At 51.6% G+C, this 15,133-nt stretch overlaps 1 protein-coding gene across 1 annotated transcript; it reads right to left on the bottom strand.

Moving 5' to 3' along the window:
- Positions 1 to 1,911: 1,911 nt before the first annotated feature.
- Dnmt3l (DNA methyltransferase 3 like) lies at positions 1,912 to 14,882 on the bottom strand. The gene is made up of 12 exons (XM_059243943.1): positions 14,762 to 14,882; positions 14,216 to 14,305; positions 13,941 to 13,985; positions 12,755 to 12,834; positions 12,568 to 12,680; positions 11,855 to 12,026; positions 10,569 to 10,656; positions 9,251 to 9,345; positions 7,377 to 7,452; positions 6,903 to 7,042; positions 4,815 to 4,900; positions 1,912 to 2,144 (listed from the first exon to the last, which is right to left on the bottom strand). Exons 1-12 carry the CDS (start codon positions 14,880 to 14,882, stop codon positions 1,976 to 1,978), a joined length of 1,275 nt encoding a protein of 424 aa, XP_059099926.1. The 3' UTR covers positions 1,912 to 1,975.
- Positions 14,883 to 15,133: the final 251 nt, after the last annotated feature.

The raw sequence follows: 15,133 nt of genomic DNA on the forward strand, positions 1-15,133 counted from the left end.
GTGACACTACATGGGTCGCATGCAGATAGACTTCCGCTTTGACTTGGTTTTGAGAAAGGATTACTCCAGGCCGGCCCCCAGTTCTCAATCCTCCTGCCTCTGCCTCCCCAGTGCTGGGATTACAGGTATACACCACCATACCCTGCTCACACACATTATTTTAAGGCAAACATAGAGCTGGGAGACTGTGGCTGGGGCATAGTTTTGGCTTTGCGTTTAAAGGTGTCTGTTCCTGGCAAGCAGAATGTGGGAAGACTGGTGGTCGGATGTGAGATCCAGTAGACATCATATACTCATGCAGACTTGGGGCTCTTAAGGTTTTCAAGTATGATGAAACAAAAAGTGTGTAGCCCCAAGTGTCTGCTGGGTACTCAGAGACCAGTGAACCTTCTAGCAGGGCAGCTTGGCCTTGCCACATCCCTGGAGGCCACATCCCTGGAGACCACGACGACTGCCTTTAACATTGCAGACATTTGTGGATACTGAGAGTGATTTCTGGCTGGAAGAAGTCACTCTTTTCTCTTAGGATCTGTCCACTTCCTAGGGGCAATTAGCTACAGCTAATCAACTCTCTATGTCTCTCTCACACACTCTCTCATACACACAACAGCTCTGGGAGCTAGAGAGATGGTTCACCACTGCCCGGCCGCCTTGCTTTTTTTAAAAAATGCCTTTAATCCCAGCACTCGGGAGGCAGAGCCAGGCAGATCTCTGTGAGTTTGAGGACAGCCTGGTCTACAGAGCGAGATCCAGGACAGCTAGGACTGTTACACAGAGAAATCCTGTCTCAAAAAAATCAATCAATAAATAGACAGCATGAATTTATGGAGATCCATGGTATTGTAAGCTTGGGTGGGAATGGCTGCCACTCTCCAGAGCTCTTGCCACATTTATCTGGTTGATGGTGGTCATGGATTTATACTTTCTGCTTCTACTGCCTGATCAGGTGACCTGGGTGGGTAGACCCCTGGCCTAAGTAGGAATTCCTGTAACCTGTGCTCACATACACACAGGCCACAGAAGATGACTTACAGGAGTGGGGTCTTGAGACTCGAACTCATGTCATTAGGCTTGGGAGCAACCCACTGAACCGAACCACCTTACTGGCCCCAGAATTGCCCGAGACACGGAGATGTCCTATCTCCTGACCCAAGACAGCTCCTCTCCTACTTCAGCGTCCAACACTGTTTCCTTTCACAGGGCACTGCCCAGAGCAAGGACAGTGCCAGTACGGACCCGGTGGGCCCTGAGCCCCAGCTGCAATGCTCAGGCAGTTTGAGTCTCTTCATTGTCTGACGTCTACATCTGGGGTATGTGGGGGAGTGGCTCCAGCCAATCAGGATTCACCACACGTTTCAAAAACTGGCCAGTCCGCATTTCCCAGCGGATTCAGCCTCATCGGAACACCAACAGCCGAGAGCTGTTGGGAACCCACTTCTGCAAGTTCCCGCTGTGTTAGGAGGACCCAGAAATCGAATGGTCAGCTCACTAGGTGTGAGCTTTAGGGATGGTTTGGGTCACTTTGGGTAGCAACAGGAGGGTGAGCGATTTCAGCCATCAAAGGAAATAGGTGACGAAGGTGCTGTGTGACCACGGCAGGACATCAGGCATGCATAGTCTATGGAAAAGTCACCACTGTGACATTTATTCTGTGACAGAATAAAGGCCTCACTCTCCACACCACACCAAAACTCCACCGGTAACAAGCCTATATCTGAAAAACTTCACAACAGGTACACACACACACACTTTTGGAGATACGTGGCAGGCTATCCCACCAGGATCTTGTCCCCAGAAGTGAGCACCTCCCACCCCCACAGTGGGCTGCACGGGAGGCATCTTGGGAACCGAACAGGAGAAACAGGCAAGCAAGCAGAAAAAAAAAACAAAAAAAACCAACCCTGTCGAGAGAAAAGGCCACAGGAGGAAGGCTGCTGTGGTTCTAGGAAAACCTCTTCTTTCATTGTATCATGATTCATTTGTAAAGAGGAAGTGGGTTCTGAGAAAAATACTTGAAATACTCTCTCAGGGGGAGAAGGCAGTTCTTCACCAGGGGGTCGTCTTTCTGGGCGGCCATCTTGGCTCTGGTTCTGACTTGGCCTTCCAAGGACTGTTGCTCCTTTGGTGTCAGGGCCAAGTGTTTGCTACCAAGGAAAGAGTCACCTGTTAGAAATGCGGCACTGATAGAGCTGGGCAGTGGTGGCGCACGCCTTTAATCCCAGCACTCGGGAGGCAGAGGCAGGTGGATCTTTTGAGTTCGAGGCCAGCCTGGTCTACAGAGCGAGATCCAGGAAAGGCGCAAGCTACACAGAGAAACCCTGTCTCGAAACACCAAAAAAAAAAAGAAATGCGGCACTGGGCTGAGGGTGGGGTGGGGTGGGGAGACAAGATCCCCACAAGGTGAAGGTTGCCTGTGGTCTCTAGGGTGAGTGCCCTCAGGAGGACCTACCAGTGTCTCCACATCTTAAAGCAGAGGAGGAAGTGAATGGATGAATTGGGAACAAGCAGGGTTCCCAAAGACCAAACCTCTGATATCTCCCTTTCAACACAGTATCTCACTATGTGGCCCTGGATGTCTGGGAACTTACTATTGTAGACCAGTGAAATCCACCTGCTTCTGCTGGGATTAAAAGCAAAGGCATGAGCTGGACGGTGGTGGCGCACGCCTTTGATCCCAGTACTTGGGAGGCCGAGGCAGGTGGATTTCTGTGAGTTCAAAGCCAGCCTGGTCTACAGAATGAGTTCCAGGACAGCCAGGGCTGTTACATAGAGAAATCCTGTCTTGAAAAACCATTTAAAAAAAAAAGCAAGCATGTGTCCTACTTCCCACTACACCCCAGCTGAGACCTTTGACCTTTGACTCAGCCCTGCATATCCCCATTTTGGTGTGAAGAGGGAGCCTAGAAGCTGCCAGGAGTGGATGTGAGCCATCCCAGGCAGACCCACACAGAGCAATGAGACCCTTCAAGGATGCACAGGCACTGTTCCCAGGAGGTCTGACAAGACAAACCCAGCTTACACATGGGGAAGCCCATGCCCCAGGGGCTCCTAGAGCATGTGAGCTTCATCCCGGAGTCCCCCTAGTATATGACACCTAGCATCCCCTTTCTGTGTGCCCAGTCCCCGACACAGTTAAGGACCATCTCCATCTTTCTGGGGCAGACAGAAGCAATGAAGAGCATGGCAGTAAACATGTCCTCTACTTTCTGTCCATCCTACCCTGTCTTCCTGTGGACAGTGGTCATGTGGAGGCAGCCAATACACAGGCTGTCCATGAACTTAGCAAGATAATTCCTACTCCAGTGGGCATGAGTCTTTCACCCTGCTGTGAAGCCATCCTGTTTCCTCCAGGAGCCAAGTGACCCTAGGTATTAGGTGCAGGTGCACCCAGCCCTCAACTTCCTTTGGGGGCCCTAAATCAGAAAGGAGGTACCTCAATCAGAAAAGAGGTGGGACGGGGGCCCAAAAAGAAAGAAGCTGTCCCTCCATGCCCCAAACCTGGCAGGACCCCACAGGGGGCTAGGTGCCTCTCTTGCAAGTCACATGTACTAGGATTGGCAAGACTATCTCTGATTACTTTTTTTTTCTTTTCTTTTTTTGTTTTTTTTGAGACAGGGTTTCTCTGTGTAGCTTTGCACCTTTCCTGGATCTCACTCTGTAGACCAGGCTGGCCTCAAACTCACAGAGATCCGCCTGTCTCTGCCTCCCGAGTGCTGGGATTAAAGACGTGCACCACCACTGCCCAGCCTGTGATTACTTCTTTTTTTTTTTTTTTTTGGTTTTTCAAGACAGGGTTTCTCTGTGTAGCTTTGCGCCTTTCCTGGATCTCACTCTGTAGACCAGGCTGGCCTCGAACTCACAGAGATCCGCCTGTCTCTGCCTCCCAAGTGCTGGGATTAAAGACGTGCACCACCACTGCCCAGCCTGTGATTACTTCTAAAGCATGTTTGTTGTTTGGGAATAGAAGGCCTGTGTGTGATATACCTGATGTGTGACATGCCTGTGTGTGACAGGTTCATAGCTAGCAGTAGAGCCTGGCTCCTTTTGCCCATTGTCTAGCTCATTCACTGTCCCTCTCCTGCCCTATCCCACAGTATCTATTGGGAAGGGACGGCAGGCAGGAGACTGTACTTTACTTATAAGCATCCAAAAAGAATTTTGGGGAGCGTATGTCTCCTCAGCTCTACCTCAACCCAAGTCCTGAAAGCATCCAGGTGAGGGAACCTGGTGATACCTGACTGGCATAGTGACTAGGAGCCAGGAGAATGCTGGGATGGAGGAGGTGGGTGGGAAGTTTCCAGAAACTCACTATAGGGCAGGAAAGGACACGACTTAGCAGTCTTAGAAGACACAAACTGGCTCAATCTACACACAGGTCTGTGAGCAAGTGGGTGTCTGTGTGTGGGTGTCTGAATGCGTTAGGGAGTTGCGTCAGTATATATGAATGAGTGTGTGGGTGTGAGCATGAGTGTGTGCAGGGCAGGAGCTTCAGAAAGCTGGGTGGGGGTAACTGGCCTGCACAGTTTGAGAATGTGTCCTGAGGCCCATGGTTAGGAGTCTAGACTTCCCCCTGAGGGTGAGGGAACTCCTGTTCAGTCCTGAAGCAGGACTGTAAGGGAGTCCTGGAGGTAAGGGAGAGTCCCTCAGTGCACAGGGACATGCTGAGCCACATTGTGTCCAGGGTTGTGGTGGACAAGAGGTTGCTCAGATACAGCCGGGTGGAGCGTGGAACTGTGTAGGCCTAGCTCTACCAGAATGCACGGTTTCCTCTGCCTCTGAGTCTTTACCGTGTCCGTCCCCGCCCTGAGAGGTACCTCTTCAACCCTGGGATGTTGCTCCACACCCGCACAGCATTCTGGAGGACTCTGCCACGGATATTCTGGAGGGTCACAGGTTCCATCTGTGGGAGAAGAGGGGGCTGTGGGTCAGCGTGGCACAAATGCAGTCTCCTCCCCGTGGGACATACATAGTCAACAGACCATCTAGGCTGGCCATGCCTCCTCAGTGGCACTGCTCACAGGGCACTCGATTTTCCTTACAAGACTACGGAGAACTAAAGCCTGGAGACCGCCTTGATCAGCTCTATAAAAATACTTTCTATTGCTTCACTGAAATGGGTAATATTCTAGGATAAGGTAACTTTCCAAAATACTGACCTCTGAAAAGACAGAAAATCTCTGGGCAGTGGTGGCACACGCCTTTAATCTCAACTCTTGGGAGGCAGAGGCAGGTGGATCTCTGAGTTCAAGGCCAGCCTGATCTATAGAGTGAGTTCTAGAACAGCCAGCACTACACAGAGAAACACTGTCTCAAAACAAAACAAAACAAAACAAAACAAAACAAAACAAAAACCAGGCAGTGGTGGCGCATGCCTTTAATCCCAGTACTCCGGGAGGCAGAGCCAGGCGAATCTCTGTGAGTTCGAGTCCAGCCTGGTCTACAAAGTGAGTTCCAGGAGAGGCTCCAAAGCTACACAGAGAAACCCGGTCTCAAAACAACAACAACAAAAAAAATTTAAAAAAAAATTTTCATAGATGGGCTTCCATAGATTTCTTTCTTTCTTCTTCTTCTTCTTCTTCTTCTCCTCCTCCTCCTCCTCCTCCTCCTCCTCCTCCTCTTCCTCCTTCTCCTTTTTTTTCTTTTTTCTTTTCAGGGAGACAGGAGTGGATGGCAGTGGAGACAGAGTCTCACTCACCATGTAGCCCTGGCTGGCCTGGCACTTACTATATAGACCAGACAGGCCTCAGATTCAGAGATCCTCCTCTTCTGATAGGATTAAAAGCAAAAGCATGTGCCATTGCGCCCAGCGCACAATTTTTTGTTTGTTTTTTAAAGCTGTACCGAGCAATACAATTTCATAGAATTCTTTCACCACGTAAAATATTTCTATGAACCAGATTCAACACAGAAACAAAAACCTGACAAGGATCCCACAAAAGAGAAAACCACAGACCAACCTCCTCTTGCACTTGTCAACTCAAAAAGTCCTACCTATAAAACACTTTCCGCAGGCTTCAGCCACGGGCTAAAAGAACGTACCGCGGTCAAGTGGATTTTCCTAGGAATGCAAGGATAGTTCATTCCCAGCAGCAGCTCTAACCATATGCTATAGCCCATTAATGGATGCGGGGAGGTGGGGGTGGGGAGAGGTGACCTGGCCATTTCAAATGTTAAAAAGAACACAGGATGCTGCACTTTTAATCCCAGCACTTGACAAGCAGAGCTTCTCATTCCTGATTGATTTTTCTGTCTGAGTACCCAGGGAAATTGTCTGGTGCCTATGGCCCCCACCCTCTCTACTCCCGCAGTAGGACAAACTCCCCAACCTGCCATTGTATCTCCTCCTGGGAGGTGAGGACACAACACGCTTCCTCCTTCCTCACTGTCTCCCATCTCCTATATTCAAGACTGTCAGTCATTCCTCACCCTCCACAGCTATCCCCAACACACTGGCCCGAATCGGCTCTGAAGGGAACTGAGCCCTGGGCCCCACGGGATGGCCACACTGATGGTGAGAGTTCAGGTAAAAAGGGGCGAACAGGCTGTCCAGAATGAGCACACACAAGCTCACGGGTGTGCATGCAGTGGGCATGCATGTCACGTGGAATGTGTGGTGGGTGGAAGTGGATGTGTTCATGTGTGCGGGCTGAAAGGGGAGGGGAGGAGGGGACGTGGATCTGGGTGGCTGTGACTTGCATGCACAGAAGTAGTGTAGGAGGAGGGGGGTTGCACTGCAAGGCTGTCCCTGTAGGGGCCAGTGTCCTGAAAATCTGCAGTCTGTGTCGCAGGTGCCCAATGTCCTTGTGGCCCCCCCGCGCACACGAGGGCAGCAGAGGCCTCAGGAGTGAGAGTCCCAGAGCTGGATACAGGATAAGCTCCTACCCCCAGGTATGCACACTCACCTGGAGGAAGCGGGTTGTGGTGACTTGGTCATCCTCAGTCAGCAGCAGACTGTCCACAAACAGCCAGAAGAAAGGCCGCTGACTCCCTGGGTGTGGGCGCGCATACTGCAGGATCCGGTGGAATTGGAACATGTACCAGCCTGCCATGAACCAGGGGGAGGGCCAGTTCAGATGGCGAGGGCCAGGACCACACCTTTGCAGATGCTGGGCACCTCTGCTCTCCCATTGTGGAGATGGGAACACGAGTGTCCATTTAGTCTAGAACTCACCCATCAGCACACTGAGCATGTGCAAGTTCACCTATCAGTTATAGCCCAGGGAAGCTAGTTTTAAAATGCAGAGTGTGTGATTTCTGCCCTGTCTGAAGGCTGAGGGGGCATGAGGTGATGCGGAGACAGAAGAGAGGACAGGGTAGAGGTGACAGGGTTGAAGACAAGATTCTCAGGTGAAAACAGCCCATTTCTTGAAACTTACCAGGGCAGCGGTCACAAGAGCGACCTAGAGGCTGTGTTGAGCCGTACACGAGGTCAAAGGGGCCCCATCTCTCCACCTAAGGAACATACACATGGTTATTTATGGGATAAGGATGGCTCAAAGCTAAGTGCTCTCCCACCGGTGGCCAGTATTAGGGCCTCTGCACCCCACTCATCTCCCCAATGATGTACCTTGTGGGTGACCCAAACAGTCCTCCTAACTAAGCCTTGGGGCCCACTTAGGCAGAGATACCCAGACACCAATGGCTCTCAGGAGAAGCCCAAACAGTGGCAGCCTGAGAACATTCCATATCTAAGATTCTTCCTCAGATAACTGTTGCCTTTAAAAGGGGGGGCCAGTCCTGGAGGGAGAACACATGCTATTTCAGCTTGCGGGATTCCATATCCTTCTGGGAAACTGCGGATTGTGCTGGGGTCAGTAACTGGGAGCAGCAGGCAGCAGGGGGGACATCATCTGATGGCCATAAACAATTCCCACTTAATAAGCAGATGGGGTCACTAGCTGGTCAGTTAGGAAGAAAATGAAACAGTCAGTCCCAACTCTGCCCCAAGTGCAGACCAATAAGGATCCTTCCGTTTACCCAAGTGGCCCAAGGTCCCTCGCCAGAGCCCAGAGAACCCCTGCTTCATCAACTGCCTCTCTAGCCCTGGGTATTCTTTTAAGAAAAAGTTCTGCCTGGCAGGGGTGCACCCCTTTAATCCCAGCCCTCGGGACGGAGAGGCAGGCGGGTCTCTCTGAGTTCCAGGCCAGCCTGGTGTGCAGAGCGAGTTCCAGGACAGCCAGGGCTACAGAGAAATCCTGTCTTGAAAAACCAAAAAAAGAAGAATTATTTAGGGGCTAGAGAGATGGCTCAGAGGTTAGGAGCACTGGCTGCTCCTCCAGAGGCCCTGAGTTCAATTCTCAGCAACCACACGGTGGCTCACAACCATCTATAATGAGATCTGGTGCCCTCTTCTGGAGTACAGGCACACATGCAGACAGAACACTGTAAACATAATAAATCTTTAAAAAGAAAAAAGAAGAAAGAAAAAAAAAAGAGTTCCTAAGATATCCAAGCATGATTTCCCCAATCTAGAATAGGCCCCCACTTTCTTGGAATTTCTCTCAGTAGTTGCCTGACTTCTAAATTAGGCCCCAACTTCTTGGCAATTCTTGTTCTCTATGTCCCCAACTTCTCTACCTGGGATCCTACAGGGGCAATGGCTGGTTGGGATCTGGCCAGAGAGAGTGATCAGGGTTCTGGGTTAAAGACCAACACCCCAACTGTCTACATTAAGGAGGTCCAAGTGCAACTTGCCCCCTCCCCCCTCCAGTGCCCTCAGGAGGAGGGGAAGAGGGTCCCACGCAGGGACAAGACAACACCAGATTTGCATTTGGAAGATGTTTTCAGACAGTTGTGGTCTGCTCAGCTCCAGACTTGTAACAATGGGAGGGTGGGGTAGGGCCGAGCCTCTCTACCCATGCATATCCCCCATCATAGGAAGCAAAGACTAGCCATGTGGCTTTCAAGACTGTCTGGCGGCTTGCCCTGATCAGGGCCGAGGGCCAAACAGAGGTCAGAAAAGCATTCCACTCCCACCTCCCTCTGTGAGGCGTAACAGTGGTGACTGCACTGGGGCTGGACCCACCAGAACCCCATACCAGAACCCCATGCTGGTCCAAGCAGGACGTCGCACCCTGCATGCTCCTTCCTGTCCCTCCAGAGCTCCCTTCCTCCCTCCGTCCCTCCCCCCTCATCGCCCCTCTCTCCCTCCCTCCTATTCCCTCTCTCCTTCTTGCTCCTCCCCCACCCAGCCCCCATAAGGCCACTTGCACACCTGGCTGTGGCAGCCCCACCCCACCCCCCAACTTACATCTCTCCTCACAACATTCGTGACATCTTCCACGTACTTCAGCCTTCCTCCTTCAGAACCAGAACCTCTTTCCAGAAAGCCCAAACTCTCTAGCTCTGGAGGGAGGACAGACAGACAAGATGGACAGAGAGCAGAGATGGGCTCTGTCCCCGCAGAGTGGGGGATGGATCCATGACAGTGCAACTTTCCTGTCATGGAGCAGCAGCTTGATCTTTTCCAGTATCAAGAGCCCAGGGCAAACGTCCTGCGTGTTGATTTATGAAAGTCAAGAAATTTGTTGCAAAACTCTGCATTTCTGAACCATGCTCTCACTTGCTGGCTCAGGCAACCAGTGGGCTGTGACATCCATAATGGTGTCCTTCTTGAATCAAAGAGGTGACATACAGAGTAGGTGCATTTCCTTCAGACCCCGAGAATTAGAGCTTGGGTAAGTTGAGCCCTTGGTGGGCGTCCTTAAGGTATAGTGATACAATTATAACTACCGGGCTGGAGAGATGGCTCAGAGGTTAAGAGCAGGGGTTGCTCTTCGAGAGGTCCTGAGTTCAATTCCCAGCAACCACATGGTGGCTCACAACCATCTGTAATGAGATCGGGCGCCCTCTTCTGGCCTGCAGGCATACCTGCTGTATACATAATAAATAAATAAATCTTTTTTAAAAAAAAAAAAAAATTATAACTACCACATGGGGCCCTTGTGACACACTGTGGGGTCACTTGGACACTCTCCTGGTATCCTGAGTGGGATATGATTTAGCCAGAAAACAGAGTAGCTTTAGGGCTCTGAGCTTGCTAGGCACATGGAGGTCAGAGCAGTCCAAGGGACAGGACTCAGGGAGAAGAATAGTCAGGTTGGGAGATTCAGGTACAGAAAGCGGAGACAGGATGGTGTGGAGGCTGGGGGAGCTAGTGCATGATTGGGCCAGGGCTGCCAGAACCCAGCCTTGGCATCAACAGTAGTTCCCATCCACCCTGGTAGGCTTGCCCCTTCCCCATTCAATGCTGCCTCCTCCTGTTGGGGAACTGGGTCCTCGTCTGGGTTCCAGCTCTCTGGCCCTTTTCACCTTCCCTCCCGCTTGGGCACACGGTTGGGGGATTTCTTTGGATATCATATCCTTTCTGGGATACTCAGTTCTCTCAGCTCAAAGAGTCTGAGGAAGAAGTTCGACAGGCATTCTATTCTCAATCCCTGCTCCACATCTCAGATGCCCAGGGGTAGCCTAACAGCCAGGACCTCAGAACACTCTGAGCTCCTCTGGCCCCCTGCCTGACCCTCACGCGCACACGCTTCTGGAGAGTCACTTGACATGAGGACACTCACCTTTCTCAATATTCCCAAAGAGGCTCAGTACCCGCACTGGCTGTCTCTTCCAAGCAGACACTGGCTTGTACATCTCCAGAGGGCTTGCCTGGAAAGGAAATTGAAAAAAAGAGAGAAAAAGGCGAGAGGATATGTGCTAGTTGCTCAGTGAGAGCTGGTGAGTTACAGTTAAGTGGCTCCTACAATAGTCTTTCCCCGATGGACAGACAGGACTCAACCGAAAGCCACCTGGGACTCGCTTGCCAAGGCCTGGCTGACCCTGGAGGGACCAGCGCTGTCCATCCCTCCCTGGAGGCCAACTCCACCCACTCCCCAGGTCTAGGTCTCTTGCCTGGTCCCCCACATATCGGGAAGCAGGGTATGGTTTCTCTGAAGTTAGAGGGTAATAGATACTGGCAGAGGAGAGCTCTGTCTGTAGGTCTCAGGCTCCAAGACTCCAGGAGAGCAAAACCAGTCCCATAGCCCAGCAGCCTGAAACCCAGGTGCCACCAGCGCTGGTGGCCTGAGGCTTCAGGGAACCATCCCAGGCCTCTCCCAGCAGCTGGGCTCAGCACACTGTGGCTCTGACTGGCCATGTGTGCTGCCTCTGCCTTCCTCACTAGATTTTTCCTGCATGTCGCAAGGTCCTACAACCCCCTTCTTTTGCAAGGATGCCCCCGCTACATACATGCAGAGCCCACCTCCTTCCAAATTGCTCTCATCTCAAGCTCAGCCAAGCGACACCACCAAGACCCCACTTCTAAATCAAGTTGTGTTTTCAGGTCCCTGGTTTATGAACTTGACAGATGTTTCAGGGAGAGAACACACACAAGTCCAGTCTTCTGCGCCTTTGACTGTTTTGACCCCTCTGGGCTTCACCCTTGAGACGGCAGCCATGGCTACACATGGGATGCCATGTTGGCTAAGCATCCAAGCCAATGCGATGGACTTATTGTATGTCTGTGGAGGGGGCTCCTGTCCTACTTGTGACCGGTAATCATCCCTAGGCTTGTAAGAAACGAAATGATGACCAAGGATGCAACTCAGTTGGTAAAGAGCTTGTGGAGCCTATGGCCCTGGGTTCAGTCCTTGTAAATGTGGTGCCTGTAATCCCAGGACTCAGGAGCAGAGGATCATTGAGTTCAAGGTCATCCTCAGCTACAAAGTGAGTTGGAGGCCAGCCTGGGCTACCTGAGATCCTCACAACAAAATAGCAGTGATACCAGCTCTCCAACCGAGAAGGGGCATTATGGCAAAAGCCTTATCCGGTGATGGAGTACGTGTATCCAGCACTGGGTGGTCCTTACCCCCTCCAGATCATGGAAGGCCTTCAGCTGGTGACGCCACCTCTTTCGCCTCTGCAGCAGCCCGCTCCGAGTGAAAGGCAGGCACAGGAAGCAAACCCAGCACGCCATGGCGTTGATTCGCTCTGAAGTCCCGGGGCCCACCAGGATATCCACACACTCAAAACAGTAACATCTAGAGTCAAACCGAGAACCATGGTGACCTGAGTCATACTGCCATGGGGACCGCAAGGCAGGCCAGCACCTTGTTCAGGAGGGAACCGTAGGTTTCTCTCTGGGCTCATCAGCAGAGGAGCTAATGTTGCTCTCAGTGCTGGGTGGGTGAGGCTGGATGCAGGCTGGGAAGGGGAACTCAACAACAGAAGACGTGAGGTAGGTGTCCCCAAAACAGCGGACCTCACGACCTTAAGCCTTCCCACAACTCTGAAGCCTGTACACATGTTTTTTATGAGAAAAACCATACACAGGAGCAGCTGGCTGGGAAGCGGACACTTGAAGTCGGGGATATAAAGAGGGAGATGTCCAGGACAGGGCAGGGACCAGCATGGACGGAGCTCAGGATGGTGTTTAACACAACTGAAGGTGAACGTGCCACCCGTGTCCTGAACAGTCCCAGTCATGGCACATGAGATGGATCTTCAGCACCTGTTTCTCATATTGGGGGTGGTTCTTTTGGGAAGAGCAATGGGGGGTTGTGCCCCCCCCCCCCCGCTCACCTGGTACAGTCGGGGCTCTCACAGATGAACAAGGTGTGCCCTGAGCAGCAGATGGAGCAGTAGCTCTGATGCCCATCCTCATCATAAAGGAAGATGGTCTCCAGGAACGTGTCCTGAGCAGGGAAGCAAAGGCCGTGTGTGATCTCGCCCTCCAGTGCCAAGTAAGTCCCACTGCCTCCCTGCTTACCTTACACGAGGCACATATGCCCCCCTCAAATAAGGGGTGCTGCGTATGCACCTGGAGACTTCCACAACAGAGGCAGATGTCTAGAGAGAACGCAGAGGGAAAATCAGGGGAAAGACTTAACAAAAGCGGCCCAAGGGCCCTGAGAGAGATCAGGGAAGACCCAAGAAGTGTGTGTCAGGGTTACAGATCGGAAGACTTGATGGGAAAACAAAACGCCCCAAATGAAGGGCAGACATCTCCAAACCCCAGATGGCTTTTTGCAGACCTGACATGTTGGTCCTAAAATGCCTGTGGAAACCCAAGGGCTCCCATATCGGCCAATCCAGAGAAATAGATCACTGACTGAGGAAATTGGAGTCCCTATGAATGGATACACGTTAAAAAAAAAATGATTTATTTTATGTATACGAGTGCTCTTTCTGCATGTATGCCCTTATGCCAGGAGAGGGCATCAGAGCCCACTATAGATAGTCGTGAGCTACCACGTGGGTGCTGGGAATTGAACTCAGGACCTCTAGAAGAGCAGCCAGTACTCTTAACCACTAAGCCATTTCTCTGGGCCCCAGACACACATTTTCCTTTTCCTTTTTTCCCCTTTCTCTTTCTGACAGGGTCACGTATATCTCAAGCTGGCTTCAACTTCACTAAAGGTGACCTTGAATTTCTGGTTCTCCCATCTTTATCTCCTGAATGTTGGGTTACAGGGTGTGTCGCCACACCCACTCCACAGGGTGCTGATGGAACGAACCTAGGGCTTCCTGCAAGATGAGCAGACACTCGACTGAAAACTCAGCAGAGTCTCAAATTGGACTGCAGTCGTGGATGACGTAAACACAATTTTTTTGTGAGGGTGGAGTGGGGTTCAAGACAGGGTTTCTCTGTGTAGCCCTGGCTGTCCTGGAACTCGCTCCATAGACCAGGCTGGCCTCAGACTCAGAGATCCTTTTGCTTCCGCCTCTTGAGTGCTGGGATTAGTGGTGTGCACCACCATGCCCAGCCCAGATACACAAAAAAATTTCAACCACATACTTAAAACAAATCTGGGGCTGCGGTGGGGGATGGGGAGAGAACATCCCATGGGCGCCAGGATTGTTCTCCGCCTTCTGGGATGGCTAAGTAATGGCAAGCCTTTCTAGTGTGGCTGACACCCTGTTTTGTTGGGTCACAAGCAAGTATGCAAACTTACCCTCGATGTTCCGTCGGTTCACAGTGACTTCATACCTGATGATCTCTGGAAGAGAAAAAAATAAGTAGCCTCCTTCCTCTGGCTCCTCATTGAAACATGCATGGTAAACTTGTCTTCTGAGGTGACTGGGACACAAGGAATCCCCCCATCCCCCACTGAATACCTGCCTTTGTCTGGGGTGGGGGCATCCTGAATGATACAGGAACATTCCGTGCATTGCCTGACTCTGAGGTTCTCATCCAAGAGATAAGTTCATTACTTGGGTGGGGCCTTACCTCTGCCTGGTGGAGGTGAGGTTAAAGACCGTAGCTCCCTGGAGTCTTCCAGTACGACGTCCATGCTATCCTCATCATTCAGGCTTGGGGCTGGAGATGGAGACAGCGTCATCCCAGGGAGGCCACATAGGGACACAAGATACATGCAGGAAAAACAGTCAGCTACCTGTAGTCAATACAGGGGTCAGGGGACCCACTAGACTGCCCAGCCAAGCCATGGTGACATCTACTCACCCATCTGGGAATTAGGGACAAGAAAAACTGCAACATCAGCTTTGAATTACTTGGTATTAGAGAGTGGGCCCTATGAGAGACCCTTCACCCATCCAATCCCAGCCACCATGTGTTTTCAGGTGGGGCATATATGTGGATACCCCAGCGTCCGTGTGGCCCTGCCTCCCTCTGTACCTGGTAGACCCCTCTAGGACTCATTCCCACCTTCTAGTGAAGATCCAGAGTCCCTGCTAAGGACCCTGTGGAGTAACAGGAGGAAAGGGAAGAAGAGGAGGGGAGAGGGAAAGGAAGAAAGAAACCTGAGGATCTTACAGGGTTTCGGCCACTGCTCTTCCAGGTGGCTGGTAGAGTCTGGGCTAGAACAGTCCAGAGTCTCCAGGTCCCAGGTTCCAAGGGCCTTGGGGCAAGAAGAAGAATTCTCCTGGGAACCCATGAAGGTTGTCTGCTAGAAGGATCTGTGTCGAAGGGATGGCGGGTGGCTGGAGATTTCAGGAGGTGTGTCAGCAGAGTCGTCAGAACCCTGCAATGCAATGAGAGTTGATGGGAGGGGGTGTAAGGTGCTCGGGTGGGTTCCCTTGGGGTCTAGGGGGAATTATGGAGAGGAAGAGAGAGGGAAGGTTAAAAGGGACCTTAAGGCAAGTACGGATAAGAGCGAAGAGCTGGATGGAGCCTATTAAGGGCCTG

Source organism: Peromyscus eremicus, chromosome 16_21 (genome assembly GCF_949786415.1).
Source record: "Peromyscus eremicus chromosome 16_21, PerEre_H2_v1, whole genome shotgun sequence".
Lineage (NCBI taxonomy): Eukaryota > Metazoa > Chordata > Mammalia > Rodentia > Cricetidae > Peromyscus > Peromyscus eremicus.

Coding starts and splice junctions, on each gene's coding strand:
- Dnmt3l (XM_059243943.1), bottom strand. CDS start 14,882: ATGGGTTCCCAGGAGAATTCTTCTTCTTGCCCCAAGGCCCTTGGAACC. Junction 9,346..10,568: donor CTTTGGGAATATTGAGAAAG/GTGAGTGTCCTC, acceptor TCCTCCCTCCAG/AGCTAGAGAGTTTGGGCTTT. Junction 7,043..7,376: donor CTCTTGTGACCGCTGCCCTG/GTAAGTTTCAAG, acceptor GGTTCATGGCAG/GCTGGTACATGTTCCAATTC.